The 19,520-nt window shown below is 50.3% G+C and overlaps 1 protein-coding gene across 2 annotated transcripts in view; it reads right to left on the reverse strand.

Moving 5' to 3' along the window:
* Nucleotides 1-19,520, reverse strand: part of ASAP1 (ArfGAP with SH3 domain, ankyrin repeat and PH domain 1) — a 356,837-nt gene that overhangs the window by 4,406 nt on the left and 332,911 nt on the right. For both annotated transcript variants that reach the window (XM_061171342.1, XM_061171343.1), the window contains 5 exons: nucleotides 17,577-17,747; nucleotides 9,636-9,705; nucleotides 7,103-7,161; nucleotides 2,226-2,680; nucleotides 302-424 (listed from right to left, as the gene is read on the reverse strand). In XM_061171342.1, coding sequence (XP_061027325.1) covers nucleotides 302-424; nucleotides 2,226-2,680; nucleotides 7,103-7,161; nucleotides 9,636-9,705; nucleotides 17,577-17,747 — 878 coding nt within the window. The remainder of the gene's footprint in view (nucleotides 1-301; nucleotides 425-2,225; nucleotides 2,681-7,102; nucleotides 7,162-9,635; nucleotides 9,706-17,576; nucleotides 17,748-19,520) is intronic.

A 19,520-nucleotide genomic window follows, 5' to 3' on the forward strand; every position in this document is an offset into this window, starting at 1 on the left:
TCTCATTTAATCTTCTAAAGTCACGTGAAGCAGGGATCATGCCCCACTTGACAGAAAGAGAACTGCAGGCGGGATAAAGGATGGAACTCGGGAAGGAGGACGCACAGTGGTGAAGGGCAGGGCTTGAGCAGAGTTTGGCTGGAAAACCAGAAAACATCTAAAGCTTACAGGTTGTGGTGTGATAAGGCTAAAGCACGTGCGAAGGTGAATTCTCCTGACCCGGTTTCAAAGCTCTGGCCGCTGGTTAAGAGGCGGAACTGGCAGGCCCCGGGGCGCTCTTGTCCTCATGACTGGTACGTACCCACCACTCCTGGTCCTCCTCCCCGGTGACCACGATCACTTCGCCCTCCAGGAAGGTCAGCTCGTCGTCATTGTCTGCCTGGCAGTCATAGATGGTCTTCACTCGCCTCACCTTACTTTTCCCCTTCAAGAAAGAAACAGGGTTTTAGCTCACAGGACAGACCGAAGGGAAAGAAAGACACACTGACCTTGGGCGAGTGAGTTAACCTCCCTAAGCCTCAGTTTCTCCTCGGTGAAAGGGGGGAGGCTTGTGGGCAGGCGCCCCGAGGCTTGGGTGCCCTCCAGACACGACAGCCCCTCCGCCCTGAGCAGCAGGGCAGAGCCCAGTGTGAGCGAGCAGGCAGCACCCGATGACTTCCATCGGACAGCAAACATCATGGGCAGGGACCAAAATCCAGCTTCCCCCAAAACTGCAAAGGGCTCTGCCCTTCCCCACCCCACGGCGGCTTGCAGAGATGACAGCAGAGTCTAAAAATGGTTTAGGGAAACATGCTGTAAAGCAGGACGTGCAGCTTCTGCACACGGAACGTGCGGCATAAACACATTTCTCAGCCCCTCGTGCAAAGCGCTGAGTCAGCACACGCTGGTTAAACAGGGCAGGGCAGGGCAGCCTGGGGCGGGGAGGATGCCAGGCAGTTCCCCAAAACGTTTTAGCTTCTGACCCATTTTGACTCGGGCTTTTATTTGTTGGATTTCCAGTTCTTTGCAATCAGGAAGATGGAAATAGGGAAATGACCTTCTAAAGGATGTTTCTGGTGCCCAGCTTATTAAATAATTAGGAAGAAAAAAAGCAAGCTGTGTCTCTAAAAGTTTTGGGTCAAGTGCTTTTCCTCTCTGTCTGCTGGTTTCTCCCTCGGTCAGTCACCCTGACGACCCGCTGGCTTCTGCAGCCCTCTCCCCAGGCTGTGCTGGAGCTGGTGGGGTCTGAGAGGCCGGCGGAGCTGTGGCCAGTAGAGATCCTAAGTCTTCTCAGCTCTGACTCTGTGAGCAAGCTGTGTGTGGCCGCTTACGACAGGGAGGATTACGTGAGATGAACAGTAAAGCGTGCAGCAGCACAGACTGGAAGTATGCGCACGTCAAGGCCACGCGTGGCGCTCGGGCGTCTCGGGAGCCTGCCCTGGAGAAGAGCAAGCACCCACTGATGACCGTGTGTATGGTCTCCCACCCAGCGGAGGATGGATTTTACTCGTCTCACTTTTCCTTTAGTACTGACGTGACACACTTTTATTGCAACGTTGGTTTTTTATAGTAAGATGTGAGTAGAGGCTTTTAGTACCCCACTAACTGTGCTCCTTAACCCGGGGGCTCGTGACCCTGTGAGGGTGCGGCCACGGGCAGGACAGACAGCACACGTGCATCTTCCCAGAGCTCCGTTTTTCCAAAAAAACATTTTGGGGCGGGCAGCGGGGGTGAAAAGCATGTTTACATTAAAGTAAAATGGCTATATCCTAGAGCAGAAAGCATTTCAGCACAATGATGGAATGGGAGACTTCAAACCAAATTCTGTGTTGGTGCAAGTCTTTTGGGGCTTTGCGCCCAATTCCTCCAGGAAGATGCCGTGAGAAGCAGAGGAGCGAGGTGCTCGGAACCTTGAGAGGAAGACCGCTTTCCTGTGACCTTGGAAAAGGAAAGGTCTCCTCCTCAAGGATCCGAGGCAAGAGTGACCACTTGCTGAGTGTTACTGGGCGCTGCTCATCTGTCACTGCGTTTCATCACCCATGAACTCGGGCACTGTCCTAGCTCTGATCTGCATATAAGGAAACCTACGCTCAGGGCACGTAATTAAGTGGCCAAGCCCCCATGGTCACAGGGAACGCAGGTCCTGAGGTCTGTCTGCGGGGTCCACAGCCCGGTCCCGATCCCCAGGCTCCACGCCCCCAGGATGCCCGAGCTGGGCCGGCTGGGTGAGACGGGCGCCCACCCACCGTGTTGATCTTCCTGGGCAGCGGCACGGGCGTCTCCGGCAGGGTGGGCGTGAGGTCGTTGGAGTCCTCGGACGCCTGCTTCGGGATATTTGGGGAGAGATCGGCCGGGTGTGACTTGGGGACGAGCTCTGGGGGCGGCTGGGCCTTGGGAGAGGCGTCTGCTGCCTGGGGTTTCGCCAGCAGGTCTCCCAGCTGCGGCTTGGGCGGCAGGTCCTTCACCTGCGGCTTGGGAGGCAAGTCTGCAAGCTGCGGCTTGGGGGGCAGGTCTCCCGGCTTAGGTGGCAAGTCTCCGATTGGGGGTTTGGGAGCCAGTTCCGTGGGCTTCGGGGGCAGGTCTCCGGGTGGCGGCTTCTGCGGTAACTCTGCTAACTGTGATGACTTCTGGAAGAGTTCGGGCGGGATGTTGGCTTTGTCGAGGGAGAGATGATGGCTGGTCTCTGTTTTCCTTAGTGCCACTGCGGGAAACAACACAGAGAGGAGGGGTCACTGGACAGGGACGTGAGAGGATCAGCACTGCCTTCCTCTGTCACGGTCACATGGAGGAGAACCAACCCCGAGGGAGTGCTCTGGATGCAGGTGCACGGATGGCCTGCTTTGAAAAAGGTGAAAGTCGGAAGCCTGGGAGGCATCCACCTTACAATGGGTGATTTTATGCTACAGTTTATGAACAGGACATCCAAACTAATCCAGAATAATAATTAAAAAAAAAAAAAAACACAACTATAAACATAATACAGATTACAGAAAACTGAAAAGTATAGAGCTAAAGGAAAAGTTTTCCATAAGCCTCCTGCCTAAATGTAGACATTTAAAATACTTTGATGTAATTTCCTTGTGGACTTTTCTATGTATTCTTCATAGATAAAACATTTATCTGCTTTTATCTATATACTGTTTTAGCAAGAGTATTTCCTGTGTTAATAAAAATTCTTTGTTAGTAGCATATATATAGCTAAAATATTTATTTATTTATGTATTTGGCTGCACTGGGTCTTAGTTGCAGCATGCGGGATCTTTAGTCGTGGCATGTGGACTCTTAGTTGCGACGTGTGGGATCTAGTTCCCTGATCAGGGGTGGAACCCGGGTCCGCTGCATTCGAAGCACAGAGTCTTATCCACTGGACCACCAGGGAAGCCCAGTGAGCATATATTCTTAATGTTGCAGTCTATTCCATCCTATAGCAGTATCATAATGTACAATATTATTAATTCCCCACATTTTATATGATTCATGCACTATGTAAGAGGGAAAAGGTTCCTCCCTCACCACGCCCACGCACCACCCCTCTGAGGTAACCTCTGTTCCATTTGAGTGGTGCACATACATGGGTGTGTGAATTACTTTTTAAAACCCATAAATGGCATTACAATACATACACTGTTTGCAACTTTGTTTTTTCCCCATTTAATATGTTTGGGAGAATTTCTAAGTCAGTTCCTCTTCCTTCTCTTTAATGGCTGCGTGGTACTCCATGGATTGGAAATTCTGTAGTCTGTTGAAACCTTTGCACAGCTCTATCCAGTAGAACTTAGGACACTAAGGACACGTCTCCAAATCAGGCTTCACCACTTACTTACTAGCTGTGTGACCGTGAGCAAATTACACGACCTCTCTGTGCCTCACCTTCCTCATCTCTAAAACATGAGTTGACATATCTAAAGAATTTGCCAACAGCACCTGGCAGGCTCTAGGTCTATCAGAATATCATCATTACTGCTAGACAAGGTTCCTTGAGGCCAGGATTCACCAAGCACATAGTATGTGCTCAATGAGGACACAGCTGACTAAGCCACACTGAGTGAGCCAAACTAGCCAAATTTTATTCTAGAAATATAAAATTCAGAAAGATATTCTTAAAATTTTATTTTTTAAAAAAGAAAGACAAACCCCAGTATTGTAAATTGTCACAAGCTGTACTGCAGCTGTTTCTGCCTGCAGCCTGCCCAGCCACGTCCCTTCCTAAGGAAATCAAATTCAAGGACACCCTGCTCCCAGGCTGGCCCATGAGCTTCAGCCAATGTGGCTCGGCTCAGAAACTGACAGCAGGCCCATCAGATTCCTCTCTTGGAAGTCAGATACTGTGGTAAACAAAAGTCTGAGGCAGTGATGGGGGAGAAGCTGGGGGATTCCCTGAGGCAGTGGGGCTGGAAAGCCTAGCTCTGAGCCACACTTCTGGGGAAACAGAAACTGTGAGTAAGTGCTGGACGATCCAAACATGCAACTCTGATTCTAGGAATCTGTCCTAAAAAGGGATCAAAGACAGGCACTGACATGCCTGTGTTGAGGTGTTCAGCATGGCACTGTTTATAGTGAAAAAACTGTGAACCGGGTGAATGTGGAATAGGACAGACTGCTTAATATGTCCTGGTATCAGACAACGGAGTACTATGCAGCCAGTAAGAGTGTAATTTATGTCATGGAAAGGGTTCTTGATTTATTATGTGATAAAAATCAGCTTACATAGCGACGTAAAAAAAAGCATAGGAAAAAGACTGAAAGGATAGATCAAACTGTTTATCCTGGGTGGTGAGACTTCAGGTGGTTTGTATTTTCTTCTTTATGCTTATCTGTATTTTTAAAATCTTCTGGGATGAATATATATTACTTTTATAATACAAATAAATAAGAAAGAGACAGTTTCTCCTCCAAGGAAGCCTGCCCAATCTCTGGCTATTTTATTTCCAAGCTGATTTTGGGTTTTCCCCTCTCTAATTAAAAGTCCTTTCTGAACTGCACTCTTAACTCTGATGGACAGACAAGCAAATATGGTTCGTTCCCGAGAATGGACTCAAAGGACGTAACAGGAGGAGGAGGAGGAGAAGGAAGGGGAGGAAAGAGCTCGCACACTCCCAAGCCCACATTTCCACCAAAGGGAGTGCCGGGCAGAGGATGGCACCCACTCAGTGGAAGAGCGCAAGCCTAACGACATTCACGAAGAGCTCGCGGACACCTGAAAAAATATGTACGTCGAAATGCTAAGTGGAAAAACCCAGGATGCAAAACTGTAGTTTCATTATGATGACAACTGTGGAAGAATGTAAGGGACCAGGTAGCTGTATCACAGTGCAGAACTATGGTGACTCTGTTCAGGTTGAAAGATCCCCTGAGGTTTCTATACTATTGCCTTTTAAAACTCCTTAAACAAATGGCTCTGTGCAGCAGTCTGTCCCCAGTTGAGAAGGCTTTAATTAAGCCTTTTAAAAGGCGCCCGAAGGATTTCAAAAATGGGTGATGTTTGGGAGGGAAAAAGAGTGAGATGTGGCCAGGACAGTCCATGTGAAAGTGCCAGCTGGTGGCAGGTGCTTGGGGGGAGGGGGGCAGGCAGGAGAAGGAGCTGCAGCCCCGTCCCTCTCAACGTCACAGACGCCCTCTGTCTCCAGCCCAGGAGGCTCAGAAACACATCCGGGGACTCTGCCTTTTTTTTGGGTGAGAGAGGGAACCACTGGATGGATGGGACAGGAGTGACTGATTTAACATGGATTGCCCTGGCTCTTCTGTTGAGGAAAGACTGCAGGGCCAGGGCAGAGGCAGGCAGACCAGGTAGGAGGCTGCAAGAGTCCAGACAAGAGATGATGGTCCCGTGGACCGCGGTGAGAGTGCGGGACATGGGAAGAAGTGCCTGGATGTTAGGACACATCGAAGGGAGAACCAACAGTACGTGTGGAAACGCTGGATGTGGGGCATGGCAGGATGGAAGGAGTTAAGCTTCCTTCTTAGGTTTTAAGGCCCAAACACTTGGACCTGGACAATAGCGCCTGTAACAGATAGGGACACTGTGGGAAAAACAAGTCTAGGGGGGTGGGGTCAGAAGTGTATTCAAAATCTTAAGCTGAGCAGCCTATTAGACATGTGATAGAGCAGAGATATTACAGAGGCTGGTGTGTGTGAGTTTAGATTATAGAGGGATTCTTGGGCTGGGTGGATAATGTGGAGATGCCAGGGTGGGTTCCCCAGGGAATGAGGGCATATTCACAAGAGAAGTGACCATGGCCGAGCCAACCTCTAGAGGCTGAGGACACGAGGAGGGCCCAGCACAGGAGGGGAGCAGGGACTGTCAGTGCCCTAAGAACAGGACGGTGTCCATAGGCCAAGTGCAGAGAGAGTGACCAGCCGGGCCAAAGGCTGCATGCAGGTGGGCTGAGCTTGACCACCCGCCGACGGCCTTGTGGAGTGGTCTTAACAGAGGATATGTGAATGGATCTTGGCTTTGAGTATCAGCAGCTGGGAACTTCACTCAAAGAGAGACAATCAGGTGGCACGTCCCCCTCAATTGAAGAACGCACCACAACCCAGGAAGGAGTTGTGCAAAGCCTGAACTTGTATCTGATCGGGTCTCTTGATCCAACTTTCAATTGCTAGGAAACACAGAGGACAGAGGAACATGTTAAATGACCACATGGGGATGCCGGTCAGCAAAATCCAGCCTTTCTGAAGCATCATCTCATTTCGTCCTTACAAAACCTGGTGAAGCAGGTGTCCTAGCCCCACTGACAGGTGAGGAATCTGAGGCTTAGTGAAGCTTCGGAGTCCTCTGCCCTGGCCACACAGCTAGAAAGTGGCAGAGCTAGTACTGGTTCCTAGGTCTCTCTGATCATATTTGCAAGAGAAGAAATGGCACCTGGGGATACCAATGATGTGTCTTCTGAAAAAGCACGGTGTTTTTTAAGGAAGAGTTTGGTGTTTTGCTAATCACAAAATTTGAGCCTATAAATATTTTTCTTCATTGAACAAATATGAAATACACATCTACTACATACCAGCTACTGCTCTAGGCATCTGAGATAGAGCAGGGAACAAAAGAGACAGACGCCCCTGTCCCCTTGGAGAGTATAGTGACACTCTAATTACATGCAAATATGAAAAAGATAAATCTTACCTTTCTGAGGTAGTTTAGGAAGAACTCTTGGGCCAAGGGCAGTCTTTGCAGAACCGGTGCTAATTAATAAATAAGAGTCATTTAGGATCTCAAAGTGCTATAAAATCAACAGTGATATATATTACTCAAGGAAGTCACAGGAGTTTACAGAATTATCTAAAAAGTCTTTCATAATTTCTCTAACAAAAGATTATAGTCTACTTTCCCTAATTCAAAGTTTGCCTGGATTTCCCTGAGGATTATCTTCTTATTCCCAAGTCTGCAAAATGGAGTCAAGAGGGAAAGTCACGAAACAACCAACCCTCTGAATGATAGAGCCTAATTCCTCCTCTTCTTGAAACCTTTCCCCAGAGGTAACAGCGTTTATGAAAGCGCCTGGCACACTGCAGGTCGTGCCCCCAGTGCACTGCACAGAAGTAACTCAACTCATGCGACCCCAAAACATAACTCTTGTCACCTCCGTTTTCACAAGAGGAAACGGGAGCCCGTGCAGCTTCAGTGACCGGCAGAAGGTACCGAGGCTGGTCAGTGGTGGAGCTGGATATTCACACCCAGCTGTTTGACTCCAGAGCCCTTATGTTGTCTCTCTCTGCACCAGAGCAAACAGCGTGGGTCTCAGGCCTCCAGACTTTCCCTGAGCTTTTCCTCCTTTTGGGTGACTTGTAAACGAGCAGAGGAAGAAAGCCCGGGGAAGCAGGCCCCTGGCACAGAAGCCGCCCTGTGTTGTTTGACATCATGTGACTCCTCACACCCCTGCCACCACCGAAATGCCAGCGCTGCAGGTGGCATCTCTCAGTTGGAACGCACTTTTCCTTTAACAAGAGGCTCTATCTATTCCCAGAGGACACCGGGAGCACTGCAGACCCAAACAGCAATAGCATCCAAGTGCTGGACTTGTATCTGCCAAGAGCCCCTTTTATTACCTCATTTATCCTTTTCTGTCCTCTGGTGGCCTAAGAACTGGCTTTCCCCCCTTCTTTCTAGCCTAACTGCATTTAAAAGGACAGGAAAAGGCAAACCAACCAAAAAGAAAACAAGAGTCCAATAAAAAAGATGAAATGCAAGCATCTTCCATCCTGGCCGACAAATCACCCTTGATCTTAACTGCTCTTTCCTCGGCTCCTTAGAAATCCTAAGGTCTCTGGGTTACTGGAGGATCAGGTTGTTGAGATGAAGCCACACTGGAAAGAGTAAACGTGAGAGGGCTTTGCTCTGAACATTGCTGGAGTGTGTGTTTTGGCCTCAGCATCTTCACAGGGACGCACACCTGCCCATCCCGGACGTAAGTTCAACGGTTTCCTGACCAGCGTACTGAGGCCAAGCCAGAGGCTCAGAAATGCCTCACATGGGAGACCTGGGGTCGACACTGTGTGTGCGTGGACCCAGGCTTCTTCCTATGTTGCTGGTGAGGCCGTGTGCACGTGTGTGTGTACATGTATATACATGTGCGTGTACATGTATATGTGTGTGCGTGTACATGTATATGTGTGTGCGTGTACGCGTATATGCGCGCGCGTGTACATGTATGTGTGCGGGTACACGTGTGTGCGGGTACATGTGGGGGGTTGATTCCACGTAAAAAACATTTTGTGGGCACTTTCTCTGCGTCAGACTCTCCTTCCTCTGGAAGGAGACCACCTGTCCTGCGGTTTAGAGCCCCCCAGGGCAAGGTGGGGAAGGGCTGAGTGGAGGGGCAGGCATGGCGAGAGGAAGGGGAGGCTGTGGAACGTGGCATCTGAGAACCCCCGGGGTAAGTCCAGCTCTGCATCTGCTACCACTTAAACTCCTGGGGTCCATGTCCTCATATAAAACTGAAGGCAGCAGTGACCAGGCTGCCTCACAGGGTCATAAAGACTAAACGAGATAGTGGCATTAAAAGAAATGAGGACTTCGTTTTTTAGCTTTGACAAGCTCTGGGAAGCGGCTCCTTGTGTCCTTATCTGGGTCACACTTCTCGAGAAAACCCTCTGCGCTGGGACTGGGTAGATGCTGCCCACAGAAGACCTTCCAAAGTATCTCATTTCAGTGGAGGAGCAGAGAAAGGGACACCACGCCCCCCCCTTTTAGCCTAGCTTAAAAAAGTCTTACAGACAGGGAATTTGGCAAGAGTCATATTTTTATGTTTGAAAATCTCTAGGCTATTGGATTTCCCTGAAATTTATCTTTTTATTCCCAAGTCTGTAAAATGGAGCCAAGAGAGAAAGTAACAAAACAAAATGACTAAATTAAAAAATTGAAAATAAGAACTCATTCTGGCAGACTCTGCGATCCTCGGGGAGGGGGGGGTCCATTCACGCCAGGAACCTGGATGTGGAGAGTGGTGCTCCCCTAAAACAAGGTCTGCAGACCCTGCTTGTCGAGAACTGTCCGCCAAGGGGCGTTTGCAAACCGAGGGGAAGTACTCAGGCTCTCAGCATGATCAGCGCCAGCTGGCAGGCCACACCTTGAGCAGATGGCCCCTAAAACCCAATTCTGTAACTCTGCCCACGGCGACTGTGAGCCTGCCAAGCGAGCACGTGCGGAGATGGCTCACCTCGACTGCTGGGACAGGCCCTCGAACTTGTTAGCGGTCTTGCTTGATGATGACGGACCCACGTCGTTACCTAGGGGGAAGATCAAATGTGAAAAGCCACATTTTCCAACAGGGAATGGAATGTGGGGACATAGGAATAGGCAGGCAGGCCACCCTCAGGGTCCAGAAAGGAAGTCAAAAGCGTCAAGCTAGAACAGTACACATTTCTAACATTACAACAAACCGGTTTGGGTCTTGACAATGTTTTTGTTCCTATTAAATGTTTAAAAAAGATAAGTGGTCTGCTCCCTGGCAAGGCCTCCAAGGTCACAGGACTTGGGGGATGTCCTGTAGGCTCAGAATCTTGTCCTTAGCTTGGTGGCAAGGGGAAGCAGAGTAAGCCTTCAAGTTCACCACAGATTCCCACGCCAGGGGACCACCACTGGGAACCACTGGGGGTGTGTGTGTGTGTGTGTGTGTGTGTACACACCATTATTCAGCAGGGTGGTGGTGACCGGCCATCTGCTGGGCAAGGCCCTCAGTCACTTATTTACTAATCATTCGTTCAAACATGAATGTTTATTAAGCATCTACTATGTGCAAGGCATGAACATGGAGCAGGAGGCACAAAGGCAAGTTAAACCTCACTGTTCTTTCAGAGTATGTCATCCCACCTGTGAGGGGCACAGGCACGACCGATACTGATAACATGGGGTGAGACAGATGCTGACAGGGTTGGGTGCTGTGAAACGAGGAGAAGGAAATAGCATCTAAAGTGAACTGGTCATGGGCTTCCCTGGTGGCACAGTGGTTGAGAATCCGCCTGCCAATGCAGAGGACACGGGTTCGAGCCCTGGTCTGGGAAGATCCCACATGCCGCGGAGCAACTAAGCTCGTGCACCACAACTACTGAGCCTGCGCTCTAGAGCCTGCAAGCCACAACTACTGAAGCCCGTGCGCCTAGAGCCTGTGCTCCGCAACAAGAGAAGCCACCGCAATGAGAAGCACGCACACCGCAAGGAAGAGTAGCCCCCGCTCGCCGCAACTAGAGAAAGCCTGTGTACAGCAACGAAGACCCAACGCAGCCAAAAATAAATAAATAAAATAAATAAATTTATTAAAATAAATAAATAAGTAAATAAAGTGAACTGGTCAGAGGGGCACGGAAAGTCCTCTCTGGGGGACACGGACCCTGAACAGTGAAACACCTTCAACAGGGGAGCAGCAAGACCAAATCCACGGGCTTGTCGAGGAGAGACAGAGAGACTGGCCAGAATCAAAGTGGGCTCTTCTGTGACCCGTTCCGCACGGGGAGGAGCCCAAGCGCCAGGCACCCAGGAGGGACCCCAGGAACCTGCAGGGCACGGCCATCTCTGGGGTGCTGCTCCCTTTCCTCGCCTGCTCGCCCTTCCAGCGACTGCCCTGGACACCCCAAGTGCTCCTCTTTCTGCAGAGCCCCCTCCCCTGCCTGGATGCCCGCAATGCCGCCCGGGTGGCACTGACGGGCTGGCTGAAGCGGGAGGTGAAGGGGGCGGGCCGAGCGAGCACCCAGACCAATGCCCACTGTGCAGAGGCGCCCACGCCCTCCCTCCTCCCAGCAGGGGGAGCCGGCCCCGTCCTCATTTTAAAGATGAGGAGACAGGGTTAAGTGACCCAACGGCCACAGGTCACACGGTCGCACGATGTACCTAGCGGTCCTGTACACAAATGCACGCGCTTTTCATTACCCATCGTGACGCGCCAATAGCAACATTGGTAATAGCAGCTACTGTGTATTGAACACTTACTATGAGTGAGGTACTGTGCTAGGTACCCCCTAGTCGTTACGTCTATGAGATACACAATATAAGTGCCTTCCATTTTATAAGAACAAAGAAGTAAAGCAAAGGTCAAGGTCAAGCAGCGGGTAAGGGCCAGGGCTGGGATATAAAGCCAGGCAGCGCCCCTCCAGGGCCTGCGTTCAACCACCACACTCGCCCCTCCAATCCCAGTCCCACGAACCTACGGGACAGGCAGCAGCTGGGAGAGCGCTAAGGTGGGCGCTCCCGGACAGGACTTCAACTTCAGGACACACATACGAGAAGAAACAAGCTCAGCTGGTGCTACCAGGGCCAAAGACTTTCAAATATAGATTTATTTTACTAAGACACCCCTCCTAACCATCCGTATATTTCCACGAGTCTGTAACTTAACAATGAAGGACTTCTTTGGCAGCCTCTCACGACATCCTTCGAGCTGAGACTTCCTTTAAGGCAGGCATTTCTCTTCAGCATGGTGCTCAAATCTCACACTTTCAGATTTAAATGGGCCCTAACAATCAAAATGTCAAAGAAAGTTCTATATTAGGGGAATAAGCTGTTGCATCTGCTAATTTCTGTTCCAGGTAGAAAACACCCCAAACCAGTGATTCTTAACCCTATTAGGCGTGAGACTGAATACGAGACCATAAAGGCTGCAAGAGCTCCCAGCTCTGCCCGGGGCCGCCCACTCTGTCACACAGACAAGCCATCACGTCAGGGGCTGTGGCCCGACAGCCATAGCTCCTATGTCCAGTGTCCTCATTTAACCCTCCCCTCTGGCCACGCTCCAAAGACACTGTGTGTTTTTACGCCTCTGTAACTTTGCCCCCTCTGTTCCTTCTCCCTGCAACACCTACCCCCTCCCACTTGGGGTAAATTCCTTTGTAACCTTCAAAGGGTCTCTCCAAAGTCAATTTCTGAGAATTCTTCCCAAGCCAGACTCGGTCTCTCCGCACCCCCGGTAAGCCTACAACCATTCATCACAGAGGATGATCAGGGTGCAGATTTTGGAGCCAGACAAGCCTGGTTTTGAATTCCAGTTGTACCACCGACCAGCGGGTGTGAGTTTTGATGACACTGCTTTTTCTACTGAGCCTCAGTTCCCTCATCTTTAAAATAGGAATAACAGTACCTACGTCACTAGATGGGCACGAGCATATCATGAGAGAGAAACCACGGAGTGTAGTTCACGGTGCTGGACCACAGGGGGCATGACACCAACGGAGATGGCTGTTCTGAGCTCCCTGATGAGATGTAACAAAAATGCAGATGATTTATTTCCTCACCGAGTGAGCATTTCACGGACAGGGGCTCTGCCTCGTCCGTCCCTGCAGCCCCACTGGAGCCCAGTGTCCGCACGGAGCAGTCACTGGGTGCTGCGGAATAAAGACAAGGCCCACAGAGTGGACTCCTCCACCCCTCCACCCACAGCCTGGCTTCCTGCGCACCTGGGTGGGGAGGCACCTGTGGTCTGGCGGACAGGAATCCTGTCTTCCTCAGAGCCAGGCAAAGGCCACCCGCTGTGCCTGGGCAGAGAAGTGTGGCTTCGAAAACATTTCCAAAAATAGGATAGCACTAGAGGGAGAAGCAGAAGCATGGAAACAGCTCAATCCTTTCTTCCTCTCTCCGTGCAGCTCGGGAAGTGACTGTGGTACACACACAGATGTGTGAGGAGAGGGCTGGAGACGGACGGTGGGCGGACAATTTAAAAAGCTGTGGGCCAGGAGTTTGGAACGAGAGGAGGGCACTGCCCAGCAGTGCCTGGCACACAGGCTCCAGGAGTCTTCTGGAAGAGTGGGTAATTATACGAACCTCGGAGTCAGAAATAGGTTCAAATCCAGGCTCTGAAGTTATCGGACAAGTCACTTGACCTCTGTGATTCAATTTCCTCATCAGTAAACCAGGGACCACGACAGTCCCTATCTCACAGGACAGTTGTGATGGCTTAATACAGTAACGTATGAACAAGTGCACAGCAGCTGGTACATGGCAAATAATCTATACATGGTGGCAGCCATTGTTATTTCTAGAACTGCACGTAAAATGGGGTCGGAGTGGTGGGGGGAGGTGACTTGAGAATATATTGGAAAATCCAAGAAAAAGAAAGAATCAGGAAGTTTCTACCCAAAGGCTCTTTTACAAGCCAATACTACTTCTAATAAGTAGACGTGGGGGACTTGGATCAAACATTTCAAATATTGACCCATTTTACCTGGAAGTTATGGCCTTGAAATATGAGAAGGGAATCATCTTGTGGTATAGTTTTTCGTCCATTATCTACTCTCCGTTAAAAAAAAGAGAAGCGTATAGAACTTAAGTCCCAGTGGCCAAAGATACGGAATGCAAGTGATTCCCAGAGGTCCCTTAGCCAGGTATTGGTGGAACACGGATCAGAACTCAGGCTTCCGGAAAGTTTGTTCGGTGTACTATATGGTTTCCCAGGATGTGCCCCGTAAACACTTCTCTGAATACCTGACAAAGGAGGGAGCTCCCAGGGAAAGCTGATCTCACGTAGTCACTACAAGAATCTCAAGTGTGAGAAAAGGCTTAATCTTATGGCCACCATGAACTGGGTAACTGGCTGCATTGCTTTCTTTGCTCTCACCTCTAAGAACCTCAGTGTCAAATCTGTGGTCTGTTTCCAGCTGCTGTATGTGACCTTGTGTTATGCATTTTGTGAAGACATAACACTCCTGGACTTCATCTTACTTTGCTCCCTTCGTCCTCATTTCCTTATTAATTTAATTTGAATTGTGTTAAAATGTGTTGGTCTGTTAGAAAGCAGGTTATAAACAACTTATTTTATCTCCAAAGGTGAGGTTTAACGACATGCCACTTCAAAAATCAACAGTCCCCGCAAAAACCCGATTCTGCCCACCGGCCTAGTTGTCTTCTGATCGAAAGCCTGCCTCTGCCGTCTCCCTAGACAGATGGCCGAACCCGCCACCATGGCGGGGCTGCAGTAATGTGATGCCTGGGCTATCTTGGGCACCGTGGATGCTGTGGTCCTGGCAGGGAGAAAGCCCAGGGTGGCCTCCCCACACACCAGGGCTCCGTGCTGCAGAGACGAGGTGGCACAGCCAGGCGGAGGGTGCCTACCTGCCGGGCTACCTTCCCCCGTCTCCATTCACAGGCAAAGAAACAACTGCCGAGACAGGGGAACAGCCAAGGGGATCACTGAGCCGTCACGTGCAGAGCTCAGCAGAGCAAGGAGAGCGCGAGGGCCATGGGCTCTCCCAGCCACACGGGCTCCCCACTCACCAGCTGTGAGAACTTGGGCAGGGGATTGAACCTTCCTGAATCTCAGTGTCCTTAAAGTCAAGGCCTTTGCATTTCCTACTCTGTGGAACTGGGCTTAAGAATTCGATGAGTACTATTAACTAGCCCCAGTTTACAGCCGGAGAAACTGAGGTATGGAACAATTCAAAGGTAACTGTTGAAAGCCACAGGGCTCAGGTGGTAGAGGTGGATTAGAATCCAGGCAGTATGACACAGGTCCACACCGGAGCTCCACTGAGACAGAAACAGCTCGGGCCCTCGTAAGGAGTTCATACTGCACTGGGAAAGACAGAAAGGCAAACAGAACCACTGTGTGATAATCCCTATGCCAGAGGAGCAGAGAGTGGGCACGGGGGTGCTGGCCGGGCTGGGGAAGGTCTCTGAAGCAGGTCCCTGGACACTAGATCTTGAAGGATGACTAAGCGTGAACACAAACGGACAGACTGTTCTAGGTTGAGGGCACACTATGAGCAAAGGCTCAGCTCTTAGAGGAGAGGATGGAGTTGGGGAGCCTACCAACTCAACACGGCAGGCGTGTCCTATGTCAGGGGGTGGGCAGGTGAGGCCCGGGGCGAGCTCGGGGGCTGTGCTACTCCACCTCCTCATGTCTGCCCCCCACGCCCCGGTCCAGATCTCAGACAGTCCAAAGGCCCTCACCTCAGGGGCTGTGAGGAGATGGGAGGTCTAGGGGAACATAAGAGCACTGGAAAGATGGGTGCCTAGAGGGAAACTACAGGCACCATAAATGCTGCCTAGGAATCTGGTACCCCGTGTGCCTTATTAATTAACAGTCTGACCCCTGCCTTCGGCTTCTGGACCACAATGTCAGTGGGAGACAGGTAGGGATAAAACCCGCGGTGATCAGACAACACAAAGCATGAAGACCGGGATCTGAGCCACTTTAACCTGCCTGGTGAGACGCTTGTTACCGTCCCACGTCTGCAGATGCCTTTAAGAACATCTCCCCTATGTGCGCACACACCAACTCAGAGAGAACGGCCCTGACGGCCACAGAATTACCACCTGGGGTTGTTTGTGACGTGTACAGTGGTCACTTTAGCGTGGAGAGATTTTGATTTTTGTCGCTTGAGGCTGGTGGTAGGTGGCAGCCAACTGCTCAGGGCCCACAGCTTCCAAAGCTTGAAGGCTGCCGCTCACCGCCCGGGGCACCAACTCACTCTCATAAAGGGGTAACCTTGTTTCTTAGTGAAAAATGCCCCTTGTCCACAACAAAACCCACCCACACCCAAACCAAATCAAATGAACACCCGCTTTTTCTCTAGTCCTGCTGCTTAGTCTTGTGAAAGAAACTTAAGGGATGATTCTTAAGCCAGAAAACAGAAGTTTAGTAAATTTAACTATAGACTGATGGACTCTGTGAGGCACAATGAACTTTATGCAGAAATAAAACCCGAGTAAACAACAGGATCAAAATTTAGTGAAATTCGAAAAGGTGAGTCTGTGATTTGTGGTATGAAAACCTGCAGGAAACTGGTGACCTTCAGTGGAGCGTTATTTGGGGCAAAGTCCTTTTGGGGACTCCTGAAGGCCCTGGGGTGGGGCCTCGGGCAGTGTCAGGGACCTGCATGGTGCTGACGTGCGCCTGGGTGCACCCTCCCCGCAGCGGGTCTCACCGGAAACAGATTCGTCGACACCCGCTCGAATGTCCCCTCCCCGCGAAGCCTGCCGACGCAGCTGGACACCCTGCTTCAGCGTTTCCGCAGTATTTGGTGAAGAACGCACCGCACGCGTCTCCCTCCCGGACCACGAGCTCCTCGAGCACAAGGGTGGAGAAGCCCAAACCCCAGGCACCAGGCCAGTGGAGTGAACGGCTAAGCACATACAGTCCACATGCGCTATGGCATCTGGGTCACATGACACACAGGCGTGCCCGTCTGCAAACGGGCAGCATGGCTTTTCCCAGAAGCTCCCTAAATCCAGAACACCTATTAGGGGCTTTCTGATGAGGCCTTTAAAAGCATTCAGCTGAGCTCCCTATCAGTTACAAACAAACAAAAAAGCCACGACACGATTCACTGGCAAGGGGAGGTGAGCCATGCAAATCAGCAGGGCCAGGACCCTGTGGGTGCCGGGAGACACCGGGCTCTTGAGCGAAATTGGTGGCAGGCTGGTGAGCTACAAAGGGAGATAAAGACGGAAACCGTGTTCCTTGTGGATAGAAATTTGTTATCTGCCACCAGTGTCACTGAAATGGTAAACTACTAACTGATCTGGGCAGCTTTGTTTATTCTCAATCGATTATTGAGTACCTACTGCATCCTGGGCTCGACTCTAGGCTCTGTGAACACAGAAAGGAACAAGACAGACAAGGGCCCTGCTCTCACGGAGCTATGTTCCAGAGACCAAAAAACCGAACACAGATAAAATACCTGTCAGCGGTGATCTGGGGTCCTGAGGGAAACAGTGGGGAGGGGGCACCCTTAGAGAGGATTGGCCCAGGAGACAGACATGCAGGCGGAGAAGGACGGGAGGGAGCCAGGCTTTCAAGCCCATGACAGAGCTGCAGGGAGTGGGCGGCCCCAGGAAGGAAAGAGCCCGGTGGACCCAGAGGTGAAAGCAGGCCAGCGAGGCTGAGCGGGGGACAGGGGCTGGCAGAGACCAGCCTGACCCCCAGCGCCCTGGTGGGTGTCTGGTGCACAAAAATCGCTCAGCACCTTATCACTAGTACACTTTTTAAGTGGTGGTGGTATCTTCCCCCATGTTTCTTGGCCAGAAGAGGCTGTGCAATCATATGTATCCAGGCCCTCACCCAGCGTGGGGGCGGTCTGGTCCGTCTGCTGGGTGTGCTGAGCGCCCACTGCCCCCCGAGCCCCGCGCGCTGCCTGGCTCAGGCAGTGAGGGCCCTGACTGGAGGACGACTTACCCCAAGGAACTGCGCCTTTGTTTGGGGGCCCGTGAGGTAGTGGGCTGGGAGGGTCGGATAGGGTTCTCTTGTGTCCAGGCGGTGGGGGAGGAGGCCTCTTCTTGGATAGGGTGGAGCTGCCACTAGAGGTCTGGGTGCTTAGAGGGAGTGCTGAAGGTGGGCCAGCTGGACCTGGAAAGGAATCGAATGGTGCAGGAAGGTTAATCCCGGTCTCGCAGACGGAACAGCCTGTGTGCAGTCACTCCCATGCATCAAATGGAGTGTGACACACAGAGACCGAAGCACGAGGCTGGGGACGGCCAAGTCCATCGACCCGGTAATCCCCAAAAGAGGGTTTTTAAAAATTGCTGGTAAAAAAAATTAAAAAGGAGAGTGTGTGCTTTTAAGGAACAAAACGTCAGTCAACATGGAACGCTACTGGGTTTAGATCATCCTTTGGGTACAACGGGAGAAATAAAACACACACATTTTTAAACCAGTAACTCACTGGAACCACTGCAAAACCTACAGAGGAAGAAGGCACATAGCACTGCCAGCAAAATCAATGGAGAAAGAGCAAAATACCGACTAAACCTCCAAAGGGCCTCACGTGGAAACATGAACACTGGATTCATAGAATAGGGTTTCTCTCGCCACTGCAATTTTTTTTTTCAGTCAGCAAACGTTGCCTGAAGTTTTTTTTGGAATGACTTTTATAAATAATGAAGGCTCTAATGTAAAGGGTTACTTGGAAAGAAGGGAAATCCAAAAACCCGTTTCTCCTCCAATTCTGAACTGTTCTAGAAATCAAACACCACCTATTATATTGGAAGCTTGAACAAGTTACATAAGCTTCACTGATTTCTATAAGTTTAAAAAAAAAATTTTTTTTGTTTTTAATTTATTTATTTTTGGCTGCGTTGGGTCTTTGTTGCTGCGTGCGGGCTTTCTCTAGTTGCAGAGAGCGGGGGCTACTCTTCGTTGCGCTGCGCGGGCTTCTCATTGCAGTGGCTTCTCTTGCTGCGGAGCACGGGCTCTAGGTGCACGGGCTTCAGCAGTTGTGGCACGTGGGCTCAGTAGTTGTGGCTCGCGGGCTCTAGAGCGCAGGCTCAGTAGTTGTGGCGCACGGGCTTAGTTAGTTGCTCCGCGGCATGTGGGATCTTCCTGGACCAGGGCTCAAACCCGTGTCTCCTGCATTGGCAGGCAGATTTGTAACCACTGCGTCACCAGGGCAGCCCTGATTTCTGTAGGTTTTTAAAAAGATTCTACTTTCTCCAGAGGTAATGATAGGATAGCAATAATGATATTAATATCACACACACACACACCACTACTACAAAAGTTGACTTTTTGAACTAACGTTTTAAGAAAAAAAGGAGTTTGTTTTCAATGAGCGCTATGGGAGTAGTATATATGCTGTTAATTTTGTTTATTCCAAGTGACACTGAAGTGGCTGGTGTGTGCCGAGCACTATATGCTGGGCACTTTGACAAATCTCTCTTTATGATCATTACCAGGTTATGGTTTAACTGGACAACAGTGTCCGCAAACATTAAAAGAGAAAAAAAGGAAAGAAACAAAAAAAGCTAGGAACACTGCCACACCAAATGTTTATTGCAGGATAGCAGGTACCTGGTGATCCAGAAAGGCTCCAAAAGAGCTTTTTACATTCTGCGTATTAAAAGAGAAGCGTAATTACTGCTGGCCTCCTTCCTTGGGAAAACAAGCTTTGCTATTTCCCGTGATCAATTACTGCTCAGTACAAACACAGATTTAAACCCCCATTTCTCAAAGATAGTCTTGTCTTGGAAGTAAATACTGTTCATCTCAGTAAAATGGTCGTTTGCTTTAGAATTAAATGGCCCTAGCGGCAGTATTTATTCTCAGTCCTGCTGATGAGATATGTGATGGAAGCCTTACCGATACCCCGAATCAACGCCTAATTACGGCACCAGTCACTGAAGT

Source organism: Eubalaena glacialis, chromosome 17 (genome assembly GCF_028564815.1).
Source record: "Eubalaena glacialis isolate mEubGla1 chromosome 17, mEubGla1.1.hap2.+ XY, whole genome shotgun sequence".
Classification (NCBI taxonomy): Eukaryota; Metazoa; Chordata; class Mammalia; order Artiodactyla; family Balaenidae; genus Eubalaena; species Eubalaena glacialis.